At 52.5% G+C, this 11,146-nt stretch overlaps 1 protein-coding gene across 1 annotated transcript; it reads right to left on the bottom strand.

The window, feature by feature from the left end:
* Window positions 1-5,784: 5,784 nt before the first annotated feature.
* Window positions 5,785-10,747, bottom strand: LHX1 (LIM homeobox 1). The gene is made up of 5 exons (XM_039256363.1): window positions 10,578-10,747; window positions 8,438-8,664; window positions 8,067-8,344; window positions 6,546-6,711; window positions 5,785-6,230 (listed from the first exon to the last, which is right to left on the bottom strand). The coding sequence occupies exons 1-5, from the start codon at window positions 10,745-10,747 to the stop codon at window positions 5,851-5,853; spliced, it is 1,221 nt and encodes a 406-aa protein (XP_039112294.1). The 3' UTR covers window positions 5,785-5,850.
* Between the last annotated feature and the right edge of the window lie 399 nt (window positions 10,748-11,146).

Below are 11,146 nucleotides of genomic sequence, written 5' to 3'. Positions count from 1 at the left end.
TTCCGGGAGGCGCGCGCGAGGGGGCAGGGCCTGTGCGTCACTACGGGCGTTGCTAGGAAGAAGGCGGAAGCGCGCGGAAGGCTGAAGGGATTGTCGCTGTCCCGGCGCGCGTGCGCGTGCGTCGAGGGGGTGTGTGGGGCGTCCGGGAGCGCGCCGGGGCTCGTGGCCGCTGTTGGCGCCGAACAGACGTTCGCGCGCGGCCCTTGTCCCCTTGTATAAAATATGCTTTAAGATTTGTCCGAGATTCGCTTAGAAATAAAGTGTGATGTAGCCATGGCCTATATATGGTGGCTGATTTGAAAAAGAGGAGCGAGTAAAGGGTAAGCGCCTCCAGCCTCAAGTGCGCTTTCTGGCAGTGGGACCAAAATAGGTTTGACATGTAACAGTTTAACAATTTGGAGGACGCCCCGGGCACATGCCTCTAACCCTGCGGTGATCGGGATTTAAGAATCCTACGTCAGGGTTGTGCATGTGTTAAGTGTACAGCGGACTGTTGGCCTCGTTATTAACAGGAATAATTAGAAATAGCTATGGCTGTGCATAAATAAAGACCGTTCAGTAGTTTCTCCAAGTAGCCTTGTTTTGGGGAAGGGGGAGGTGATGATGGCGATTACTCTATTGCATACCCTCATTTTTGATATCTGTTCAAAGGTGAGGATATACTCAGACACTCGAAACGTGCACAAATGCAGAAAAACTCATGTCTAACATATGAGGGGCACAGGTAGACTCAAAATATATACTTGATAAGATCAATTTAATTACACCCAGCCACATGCAAAGATACAATCACTTTATATTTTTTCCTTCATGAAGCATTCCTTAACTGCTGGCTGTGTGGCTAGATGAGATATACAAGATGAACAAGTTACATTCTCTCCTGACTAGGATTAGCCCGTTGGGGTGGGGGTGGGGGGGGCAGACAAACTTGTAAACAAATAAAGGCAGTAAGGAATAAGGGTGAGTACAAAGTGTTCTATCCTTCCAGTGTCTGTTTGAGGTCACCTGTAGAGACCTAGAACAACACCCCCCCCCCAACTGAAATTGCATGAAAAGAGTTCAGAAAAGAGGTGTTAAGGGTGCCAGGCCAGTTGGATCGCACAGTTGAACAGCCTGAGAACGCTCAGCTCACCAGAGTTTCCTGTGGATTTTAAGGGAAGTAAGGGTCCCTGACTTTCACAGTCTTAATATGCCCTCAAGGTCAAGAGCAATGAGGGACCATCACTTTAGTGTGGCTTGTTTCATGTCCCCTTCCTAGGTGGCTGCAGAGGGGAAGGAGAACCTGTCTTAGGGCAGATTCCCTCAGACTTGAAAGGGAAAATGCCAGGCTAGGATAGGAGCACCTAGGCAGGGGACTCAGGCAAAAGAAAACTGCTTTTTACCAGCAGCAAGAGAATTCAGGCTAGAAAGCAGCCTCTCTCTCTCTCTCTCTCTCTCTCATTTTGTTAACGTATTCTCTGTAATTGCAATCTGGTGCCTGTTGTCTGGGGCCTCCAGAGCAAAGCTGCAACAGGGAGCCACTGCCCTGGGCTTCAAAAGACAAAAGTGTATCTCTCCACATTTAAGGAACTACCTCCCCCAATCCTCTTCTGTTCCTATTTCCAACAATAATGCTTAGAATCCTTGCCTTCAGAATAAAGAAAAGGGAGAAAAGGGGAAGGGGGCAAGACAGGTCAGAGACCACCTCTAAGCTGTCGTGCAAACAAGACACACTGGTGGATGACTCTGGGCAGAAAACGTCCTAGTCCTGCTTATCTACTCCCCCTTCACTGTCCTGATGCCCTCTGACTTGGGAAGCCTTTGGAGGAAGGAATCAAGACTACTCTATTCCAGTCACACACACCCCAGGGCCCCCCAAATGCTTCTGCTTTCTTACCCCATACTGAGGGGAGGGAGGGGAAGAAAGAGGAAAGAATTCTAGGATTTAAGACACAGCTGAGAGACATTGAAGCATGGGGCTGGAGAGCACGCTCCTAAATGCTCTCTCTAGGGGGCCCTCCCTGCTTGCATCCTAGTATCTAGAGAAAGGAGGAAGGATTTTCCTGATGGGAATAGATCTGGAGATGGAGGATGGAGTATAAGAGAGAATATTTCAAAGACTACACCCCTAGAAGACAAACCTCTGACTGCTCTGGGTGTGAGAGCTGATGTGATGATCAGAGGGAGGGGAATAAATGGGAGCACTCTCCCAAAAGAACAGTCCTCTCCAGAGGCAGTGAGAGGGTCTCCCCATTCACAGTCCTGCTGTCTAAGGGCTGCAAACTGACCGACAGATGTAGGAATAGCAGAAGATGAGCAGGGGTGGCACTGGATTGCCCCCCACCATTGTCCCAATCAACTATTCCTATGACCAGGCATTTCAAAAGTTTAGGGAAACCAGGTTCTTGCCCTTCTCTCTTCTCAGATGTCATCAATCCCCAAGTCCCAGGTCCCTGCCTATGCCTGTCCTGGCTCTCCATGAATAGTTTCCCCTCACTTTGTACAGCCCTAAAGCAGTCCCCAGTCTCCTCCAGCCTGGAGAAGTTGGGTGGGTGAGCTTCAGTTCCCTAGCCCAAGGCAGATGGTAGCTTCCCGAGGCTGGAACCCTGCGGGCAGATGGCCAGAGGCACAGAGGTGGCAGCTTTAAGATGGCTGCTGGGAGAAAGCGAACTGCCAAGCCCAACTGGAGAGGAGACTGCCCTCCTCGGAGGGAGGGGACCACCTTGTTGCTCCTCTATAGCTCTTGAGCCTCTCCCGGGAGCTGAGCTCGCAGCTGGGCTGCCTGGGGATGGTGCAGTGCTTGTCTGCTTCTCTGCACCTTAGAGGTGGGCACTGCTGCTCTGATGGGAAGAATAGTCCCTGATGTTTCTAGACCCCCTCCTCTCAGGTGGCTCCAAATTTGACTGCTAAGCTTTGCCACCTGTTCAGGTACTTATTAGGATTCAGTATCCAGAGCCAAGAGGGAAAGACTGCCCTGCTGCCACGGAGTAAGAGAGAGGAAATGAGTCCACACCGAGTGCCCAACTCAAAACGCTTCTTAACAAGTACCAGATTCCACAATAAAGCTGCTAAATAATTCAGCAGCCTTGATAGGAAAAATGCAGCTTCCCATGAGCGTACGTTCAGTTAAATGAATGTCTTTAAACGGGGTGGCCATAATGAATAAGGTGGCTGTGATTTAATGTATATAAACGCTAAAAGGGCAAAAACAGCCCATCCAGTGATTGCATACAAAGCAGATAAAGAAATGTGCTGCATGCAGAGGTTAGGAGTTTCAAAACTCTCCTCAGATTTCAGAAATTTGGATTTCTGAAAGAATACTGTCAGGTTCTTCCCTGACGGGCCTCCCCCGTTAGTTAAGCGGTCATATGGATGCAGTAAAATATTGCTTATTTTAAAGCCTTCTCTGCAGGAAAGATACACTTGGTTGTGTCTTAACAAAATGTGAAAATAACAATTGAAATTATGTACCATTTAACGTAAAATCTTTGATTTTTAAAACGAAATAAATAATCCAGACTGAAATCTAGGTGATATAGAAATGAAATTCTGGAACTCAAATAGCATCTAATATTAAAAACACACACGTATTTCATAGTAGATAAATATTTAAATTCCTTCCATGGTTAATGAAGGCTTGGGAGGGATTGAAGTACTTTTCAGAACCTATTGGCATCTCCCAGGTGAAATTTGATTACTATATTGGTTATTTTTGCTCATCTTTCAGAGAAAGGTAATATGTATCTTGTGCCAGGTAAAATAGGTTTTCTTCTAGGAAACTTCAAATGTAACAAATTCTATAAAACAACTACTTTGTATCAGTTCTCTGAAAGGGATTAAAGTATTTCATTTCTAGCTGTACCCTACATTCATTTTACGTAATCTTTTAAAGCACCAAATTAGAGAGCAGGATTATCTATGGGAAGTGAATTGAAACTGAAAAGAACCACGTCTAACTATATATTTACAAGTAACTGACTATCACAAGTCCAGTTTTGCATGTACAGAATGGGGGATAGAGACGGTGCATGGGCTCTCATGCCTAATCATGCCCGGACCATTTTTAGCCATGGATTTGATTTCTATTTCAAATTCTATATTAATTTTTCAGCAAACAGCTCTTCAACTGTATCAGTTAAAAACACAGAATGCAAATCTGTAGTTAATAACAGCAGGAAGCCACGGAGAAAAACTTGGCTGTCATTAGCAAGAGGATTCAGCGATAGCCAAGGTAAAAACATAGCCCAGTCCTGCTTCTCTTCCCTCTGGCTTTTGAGGTGTCATTCGGCTCCCCATCAGGCCTCCCCTTTACTTGTTAAAACATCAAATAACACACCAATTATCTAAACATCAGATTTTCTATTTTTATTAAAAACTCACAAATTTATTCAACATGTTTTCTTTCATACAGTGAATGGTCTAATATGCACTGGAGGTCACACAAGCTTAGGTTTATCAGAACAATAAAAGACGTATGAGAAATTTAATATATAAAGAAAAAAGTAGCAGCTGTTGACTGCATATTTGACCATAAAATTTAAATATTTTGGACTTTTATTTTAAAGACACAAAAATAAAACCTGTGTGGGTCTATATAAGTCATATTAACAATTCCATGAATGTTCAACAGGACTAAAAATTAGCAAAGATGTTTTTTTAAACCTTGTAACACTTTTTTTTCTTCTTTTTTTTTTTTTTAACACTTTCTCAGGTTGTGGTGTCAGGCACCTTTACAGTATTTGTGCTATAATTATTCTATTTGGCAAGTGTCTGAATATCATGTTTTCTCTTTGCCTTGTGTAAACAACACCTTTTTACATACTAGCACAGTGAGCTGCAAGCCCTGCAAATCTGTCAGAACATCTACAGGAAAAGAAAATGAACAAGTTTGGTTGATTGCTCAAAACATTTTGTTTTTGAACAAGAGGTTTCAAAACAGGATATATTAATAAAACACTGAACTCCTGAATTTAACATTATACGTAAACAGTTGACTGTTTTTAGTTCAATAGTCTTTTTTTAAACTTTTTTTTTTGTATGCGTAAAGGTAGAATACTTTCTTGTACAGTTGATGTTCAAGTCATTTTACTGAGAGGTCCGGCTAGAGACCATCCTATTGGTGTGTGTGTGTGTGTGTGTGTGTGTGTGTGTGTGTGTAGAGCTTTGTGAAGGTAGAAGAGTTGATACTGAGGGCTTTACATTTAGAATTTTGCAATTTTGGCAAAAACAAAAACCAAAAACCCAGATAGACAAAAAATATATATATATATAGTCCCACCTGATGCACAGCAGGTCGGCGTTTCTGAAGCTATAAGAGTTTGTTGTCGCTGTTGCTGAACTCTGAGACACTAGTAAGAGATTTCCCAGAGCCAGAACCCTCCTGGCTGGCCCGAGAGCGCCCCGGGCCGCTCCACCTCCCTCTCCCGGCTGCGCCTCTCGGCCTCCCTCCCCGCGGCTCCCGGCGACACCACTGGCTGTGCGCCCCCGCCGCCGCTGAGGGTGTTTTCTGTACAGCCCTCTGGCCGGGCCGGCGCGCTCGAGTCTGTCCCCGGATCCCGGTGCAGGTGGAAGATGGGGAGAGGTCTGCATATCCCTTCGGGAGCCCCAGTTCTGCACGTTGCCAGTCAGAGCACGGATCCCAGTTCTACTTCCAGGAGGATTTGGGTCCTGTTTCTTGTCCCCCTTTCCTGTCTGGACTCGCCAGACGGAAAAATGGTCCCCGAGGCTGAAGGAAGTGTGTGTGGGGGGGGGGGGGGGGTTGGGGGGGTAGTGGTGACTTGCTTTTATGTTTTTTTCTTCGTTTTTCTATTTTTCTTAAATAAAGGTTCGTTTCTGTACAACCACGAACTCCGCGGACCGTGCGAGACCCCGCTACCACACGGCCGCCTCGTTCATTTCGGGCGGGTGAGACAGGTGGTTCCCGTAGCTCGCCCCGCCGTTGACCGACAGCGATGAGAAGGGCGGGCTGGGCCCGAAGACCTCGGCCGACATTGAGTGTAGAGGCCCGGGCAGGCTGGGCTCGGGGCTGGGCGAGTCCCCGGGAGGGTGCGCCAGGATGTCGGTGAACCGCTGCGCCTCGCTCGACGGGTGGTGGCCCGGCAGCGGGTGCTCCAGGCCGCCCAGGGGTGTCCCGGAGGGCCCGGACGACGGCACGAAGGGCAGGTCCACCGGCGTCTGAGCCTGCGAGGACGGGGGGCCTTGCGGGAAGAAGTCATAGTTGCCCCCGGGCCCGTAGTACTCGCTCTGGTAATCTGCGGAGCGGCGGGGAGGAGGGTGTCAGGGCGGCGGAGAAAGGACGCTAAGGACGACTCGGGCAACTCGCCGTCGCGGGCTCCCCCGCCAGGCTGGCCGCCGGGAGGAGCCTTGCTGCAAACAGCGTAGCTGCTCTCTGCCAGCTCGCCCGCCTCGTTCACGGTCGGGGATTCGGCCCTCGCTCTGGACTAGCCCCTTGATTTACTCTCCGGCCTTCCCCAACTCCTCGACTCGAAGCGCCTCCAGCGCTGCCACCCGCTTCCGACGAAGCCAAGCCCGGCTGCCCGCTCGCCGCCTCCGGGTCGCACACTCACCTCCGTAGAAGGAGAAGGGCCCGTTGGGAATGAGTTCGCCCGGCTCCAGGCGGTCCACGAGCGGCCGCATCCGGCGCGGACTGCGGAAGAAGGCGTGGCGCCGGGCTCCCAGCGCGCTCAGCTGCTTCATCCTCCGTTCCTTAGAGCGTCTGTTCTGGAACCAGACCTGAAGCACACACGGGGCGGGGTGAGGCCCCGGAGACACCCCCCAACCCTTCGGGTGCGGGGTCCGACCGGCCCCTAACCCCTCCTACCGCTAGCTGGACTCAGGGCTCCGTGTATGTGTGTGGTATGCGGGGGTTCTGTATGAGTAGGAACGCCAAGGGCGGCCCCTGAACCAATGGTATACAGCGTTCCCAACTGGGGACCTGGGCAAGCCGCCCTGCCCGACGTGAGGCAGTCGGAGTTGTTTCCAATATCACACTGTCACAGTTACAGCTTCTGGGGGCTGTACACAGATAGACACTCATTCTCCCCAAATAGTGTCAGACACACACAGCTTCCCGTTCTGGGTCCCTGGCAGTCTCCTCCCCCATGACCGTGACAGAGAACTAAACAGCCTCCTGCTGACACCCAGTCTGCCAATGCTAGTGACACCAAAATCCACAATCTCCTTTTCAAATCCACGCAGATTTCCCAGTGCCGAATATACTTTCCCACAGCCTCACACTGAAGACAGACACGCAAACTTCCCTTCACTGTGCGCACGTTGGCACAGCCTCCCAGAGGCCGCAAGGCCTCCCCTCCAGGGCAGCCTGCCTGTGTGTGTCCCTGCTCACTCAGCCTCCCAGGCACATCCACCCACACCCTCTCAGGGCCTCCACGGGTGAACCACACACCAAACCTTATGCCTGAGTCTCAGGCCCAAATCACATGAAGCCTCGCAGCCTCACAACACAGGCACAGCTGCCCAGAGGTCTACCTCCCCCCGCCCCCCCCCCCCCCCCCCCCCGCCCCATCCCACTGTAGGCCGCCAGAGGCTGAGCTGACTCCAGCTCAGGCCTTTTCCCCTTCAAACCAGGATGCCTCTGCTATGGGGCTTGTCTAACCCACAAAACAGGGAGGGGGCACAGAGAAAGATCAGTGTTGTGGAGCAGCCACTGGAACTAACTCACTCTGGCATGCTCAGAGACCTCTGCGTTCCTTCCAAACAAGGTGGTTGGTGCAGAAGAAAGGGTCCCAACTCCCCGGTGGTGTCCAACAATGTCCCTTCCTTCAGACTCTTGCTGAGCTTCCCATCCCTCCCAGCTTGCCACTACTACCACCAGGTTTGGATTGGGAAATGGAGGAGGCCTAGGGATTTCCTGATGCTCTACACCATGGGCGGTACCTCACAGGTCGCCAGGGTAGGGGTGTGTCTGGGTCTCTCCACTCCCCCCCCCCCGCCCCAGGGTCCCTGAACCCGCTCCCCAGCTCAAGGCTGGGTTTCCCCAGCTTTGCCTGGGTGCCTGTGTAGAGAAGCCTGTGGGTCTCAAGGGGAACTGAGTAGCATGCCCAGCCCCGCTTTGCCCCCCCTCCAACCTGGATGACACGCATGTTGAGGCCAGTCTCCTGAGCCAGCTGCTCCCGGATATGGCGCGTGGGCTTGGGAGTAGCAGCGAAGGCCGCCTTCAGAGTTTCCAGCTGCTTCGCCTTGATGGTGGTGCGGGGCCCCCGCCGCTTGGCACCCAGGTTCTGGTCGTCATTCTCATTGCTGCCCCCTTCCTTGTCTGATACGTTGGCACTCTCTGAGTCCTTGGCATCATCCTGTGACGGGTCTTGGGAGTCTGGAGACAAACTGGGGTCACTGCCTGTGGTGGCTGGGGAGAGTGAAGGACAGGTGAGCAGCGGCCTTAGTGGGCCTCCTTCCCCCAGAACCCCCGCCCCTAGCCAGCTGGGAATTGGGGCCTCACCTGAGTGGAGGCTGTTCTCTTTGGCGACACTGCTGTTGCTTAGGTAATCCTCTTTGCAGACAAACTTGTTCTCGTCGATGATATAGAGCTCCTCGCCGGTGGACAGCTGCTTGTTACACATCATGCAGGTGAAGCAGTTTAGGTGAAACACTTTGCTCCGCGCTCTCCGCACCAGGTCACTAGGGGAGATGCCCTGTGCGCAGCCCGCGCATTTGGTACCGAAACATCTGTGAGGTGGGAGAGAATGGGTTGGTGAGGGGCAGGGGGGAAAGGAGGTCAGGAAAAAGATGACAGAGAAAGAGAATAGAAAGTGGAGAAAGAAGAAGAGGATGGGGAAAAGAGAGCCAAAAAAAAGAGGCAGAATGCCGATCAAGCAGGCAAGAAGGCAGGAGAGGGCATGGGGCACCAGTGAAAAGTCAAGGGGGGAGATACACATGGTTACAGTGAGAGAGTGAGGGGCCTATGCTGCTCCCCCCACCAGGCCTCATGCCCAGTGCTGTCCCAGAGGAAAAGAGCACCGCGGAAGAAGGCAGCAAGGCTGCGATGGAAAGGGGGAGGCAGGCAGGCACTATTTTCTTATTAGATTCAGAGAACAGTCAAATTCTAATTAGAGCTCCATGTAAACGCGTCCGGAACGCCGCTTTTCTCTCCTAGCGTCGCCTCTCTTTCACTGCAAAAGGACCCGCGCATAGGCCAGTCCCACCGCGGGTGAAGAAACAGCCACGGAGCACGCTGACGGCTGCAGCTGTGCTGCCGCCTCGTTCAAGCAGGTTGGCACAAGCTAGAGCCACCACGGGGCTCTAGATGCTGGGCAGCGCTTTGCGGGAGACAGGCCTCTGGGGCCCACTGGAAGCCGGCACCATTCACCTTTCTCCAGTTTGGTTCCAGCCAGTATTGGGGACACCAGGAGCGGCCAACTGAGGTTCAGAGGCTCAGCCAGCAATTGCTCCTGACTCAGCCTGCACTTGCTCCGGGCAAAATCAGCCTGCACATTGCTTTCCTCTTTGGTTCCGTGTAATCAGAGCCATGCTTCCTGGGGACAGTGATGGGGACAGCGCGTTCTGGGCCTCTGAGCAAAGCGACCCGAATAGCTTCGCACCCCCACCCCTTCTCCCAGTTTGATCTGTCACCACAAACTCAGAGAAAAGCAGAGACCAAGTCAACCGAGTAAATTGAGAGGTTTCAAACCAGTACAAAAGAATTAAAATTCGCATTTGCTCCTGTTCTTCTCGGTTGACTTGGGTGTTTGTGTGGATTTCGTGGTAAGATAGTGAGTTTAAGACAGTAAATTAAAATACTAAACGAAGGAGGGGCGTCTGGAGAAGTCTCCTGGCTCTTAGGAGCCAGGCCTCGGTTTCCCCGGGTTTCGGTAAGGAGGTGGTGGGGTGAGGGGTTGGCCGGCAGTGCCTGGGAGAGCTCCGAGTAGAGCCTGCGCCACAAAGCTGAGGTTCGCGTTGGGCGGAGACCAACCCAGACACTGGGAAGCCCAGGGAAAGGTCTTCCAGGAGGCTGGAGCCTTGGGGCATTTCACAGGCACCGTGCCGTTTGCCCAGACCGGCGCTGGGAGGCTGTTCGGGGTGTCAAGAACATCCTGGGATGTGTAGGATAGGCATTAGGGCAGGGTTTTCCCCTGCCGCCACCAAGGCAAGGGACTCAGACACTTTACGCAAAAGCCTCTGCGGTTCCCGCCAAGACGTTTTTGAGACGAAAAGGCAGCGGCTTGGATCTAGCCGGGGCTTCTAAGCCCAGACTGGAGGGCAGGCCACCTGGGAGGCTCAGAGAATGCATTTGCCGGAGAGCTCTGAGCGGGGGAAGACCAGAGCTGGGTTTACAACGCAGAAGGCTGTGCTGCCCCTCTTCTAAGCTTGGAGGGGCTTCTAGGCAGAAGTGGACTCAGACCCTTTCTTCCCAGGCATGTGCAGCTAAGCCCGGACCCACAATTCTCAGGATGCAAGCAGGGCCACCTCTCAGGCTCCCTGTACGCCAGCTGGCGAAGAGGCAGGAGCCCGTGGGACTTGGCTGCCCTCTCCAAAAGCTGCTCCTAACGCGGCTGCTTCGGCCGCGCTGACCTCTGATCTGAAGCTGGCCGGGAAGGGCCCTCGGGGAGGGAGCAGCAGAGGCGCCCCAGGGAAGTACTCACCGGAAAAAGTCGTTCTTGCAGTAGAGCTTGCCTTCCCGGGAGAAGCACTTCTCCGTCAGGTTGCATTTACATTCACAGCACTGGACGCACTTGACATGCCAGGCCCTGTCCAGCACATTCAAGAGGAAGCGGTCCAGGATGGGCCTTTTGCAGCCGGCACAGTGCACCATGGTCTTTGGTTTGGTCGGGTGAGGCCGGGAGAGAGAAGAGCAGGTAAAGCCTAGGGGATGACTCCCCAAGACGATAGCAAGAGCTCCCCAGCCCCTCCAAAAAGAGGAGACACACTGGGGGTGCGAGCCAAAACCCGCACCAGGAAATCAAAAGGGGGTGAAAATGAGGCTGATGCGGGCGGAGGGCACCTCGGTGGAGTGTGCAGCCTGGGAGTCCCAGGGCCCCGGGGCACCGCAGCGCCGCTGAAGCTTCTGGGGCGAGGAAGAGTCTCGGGCCGGCGAGAAGGCGACTCTTCTGCCCAGAGCCCGCGGAGGAGTGAAGGTCACCGAGAACGGCGACAGGAACAGAAATAAATAAAACGGAGACGGAGAAGGAAGAGGACGACGCAGCGAGCTCGG

This window comes from Hyaena hyaena, unplaced genomic scaffold, assembly GCF_003009895.1.
Source record: "Hyaena hyaena isolate Hyena2069 unplaced genomic scaffold, ASM300989v1 scaffold_568, whole genome shotgun sequence".
Classification (NCBI taxonomy): Eukaryota; Metazoa; Chordata; class Mammalia; order Carnivora; family Hyaenidae; genus Hyaena; species Hyaena hyaena.
The sequence above is the reverse complement of the archived record's forward strand: the minus strand, read 5'-3'. Positions and strand labels throughout refer to the sequence as shown.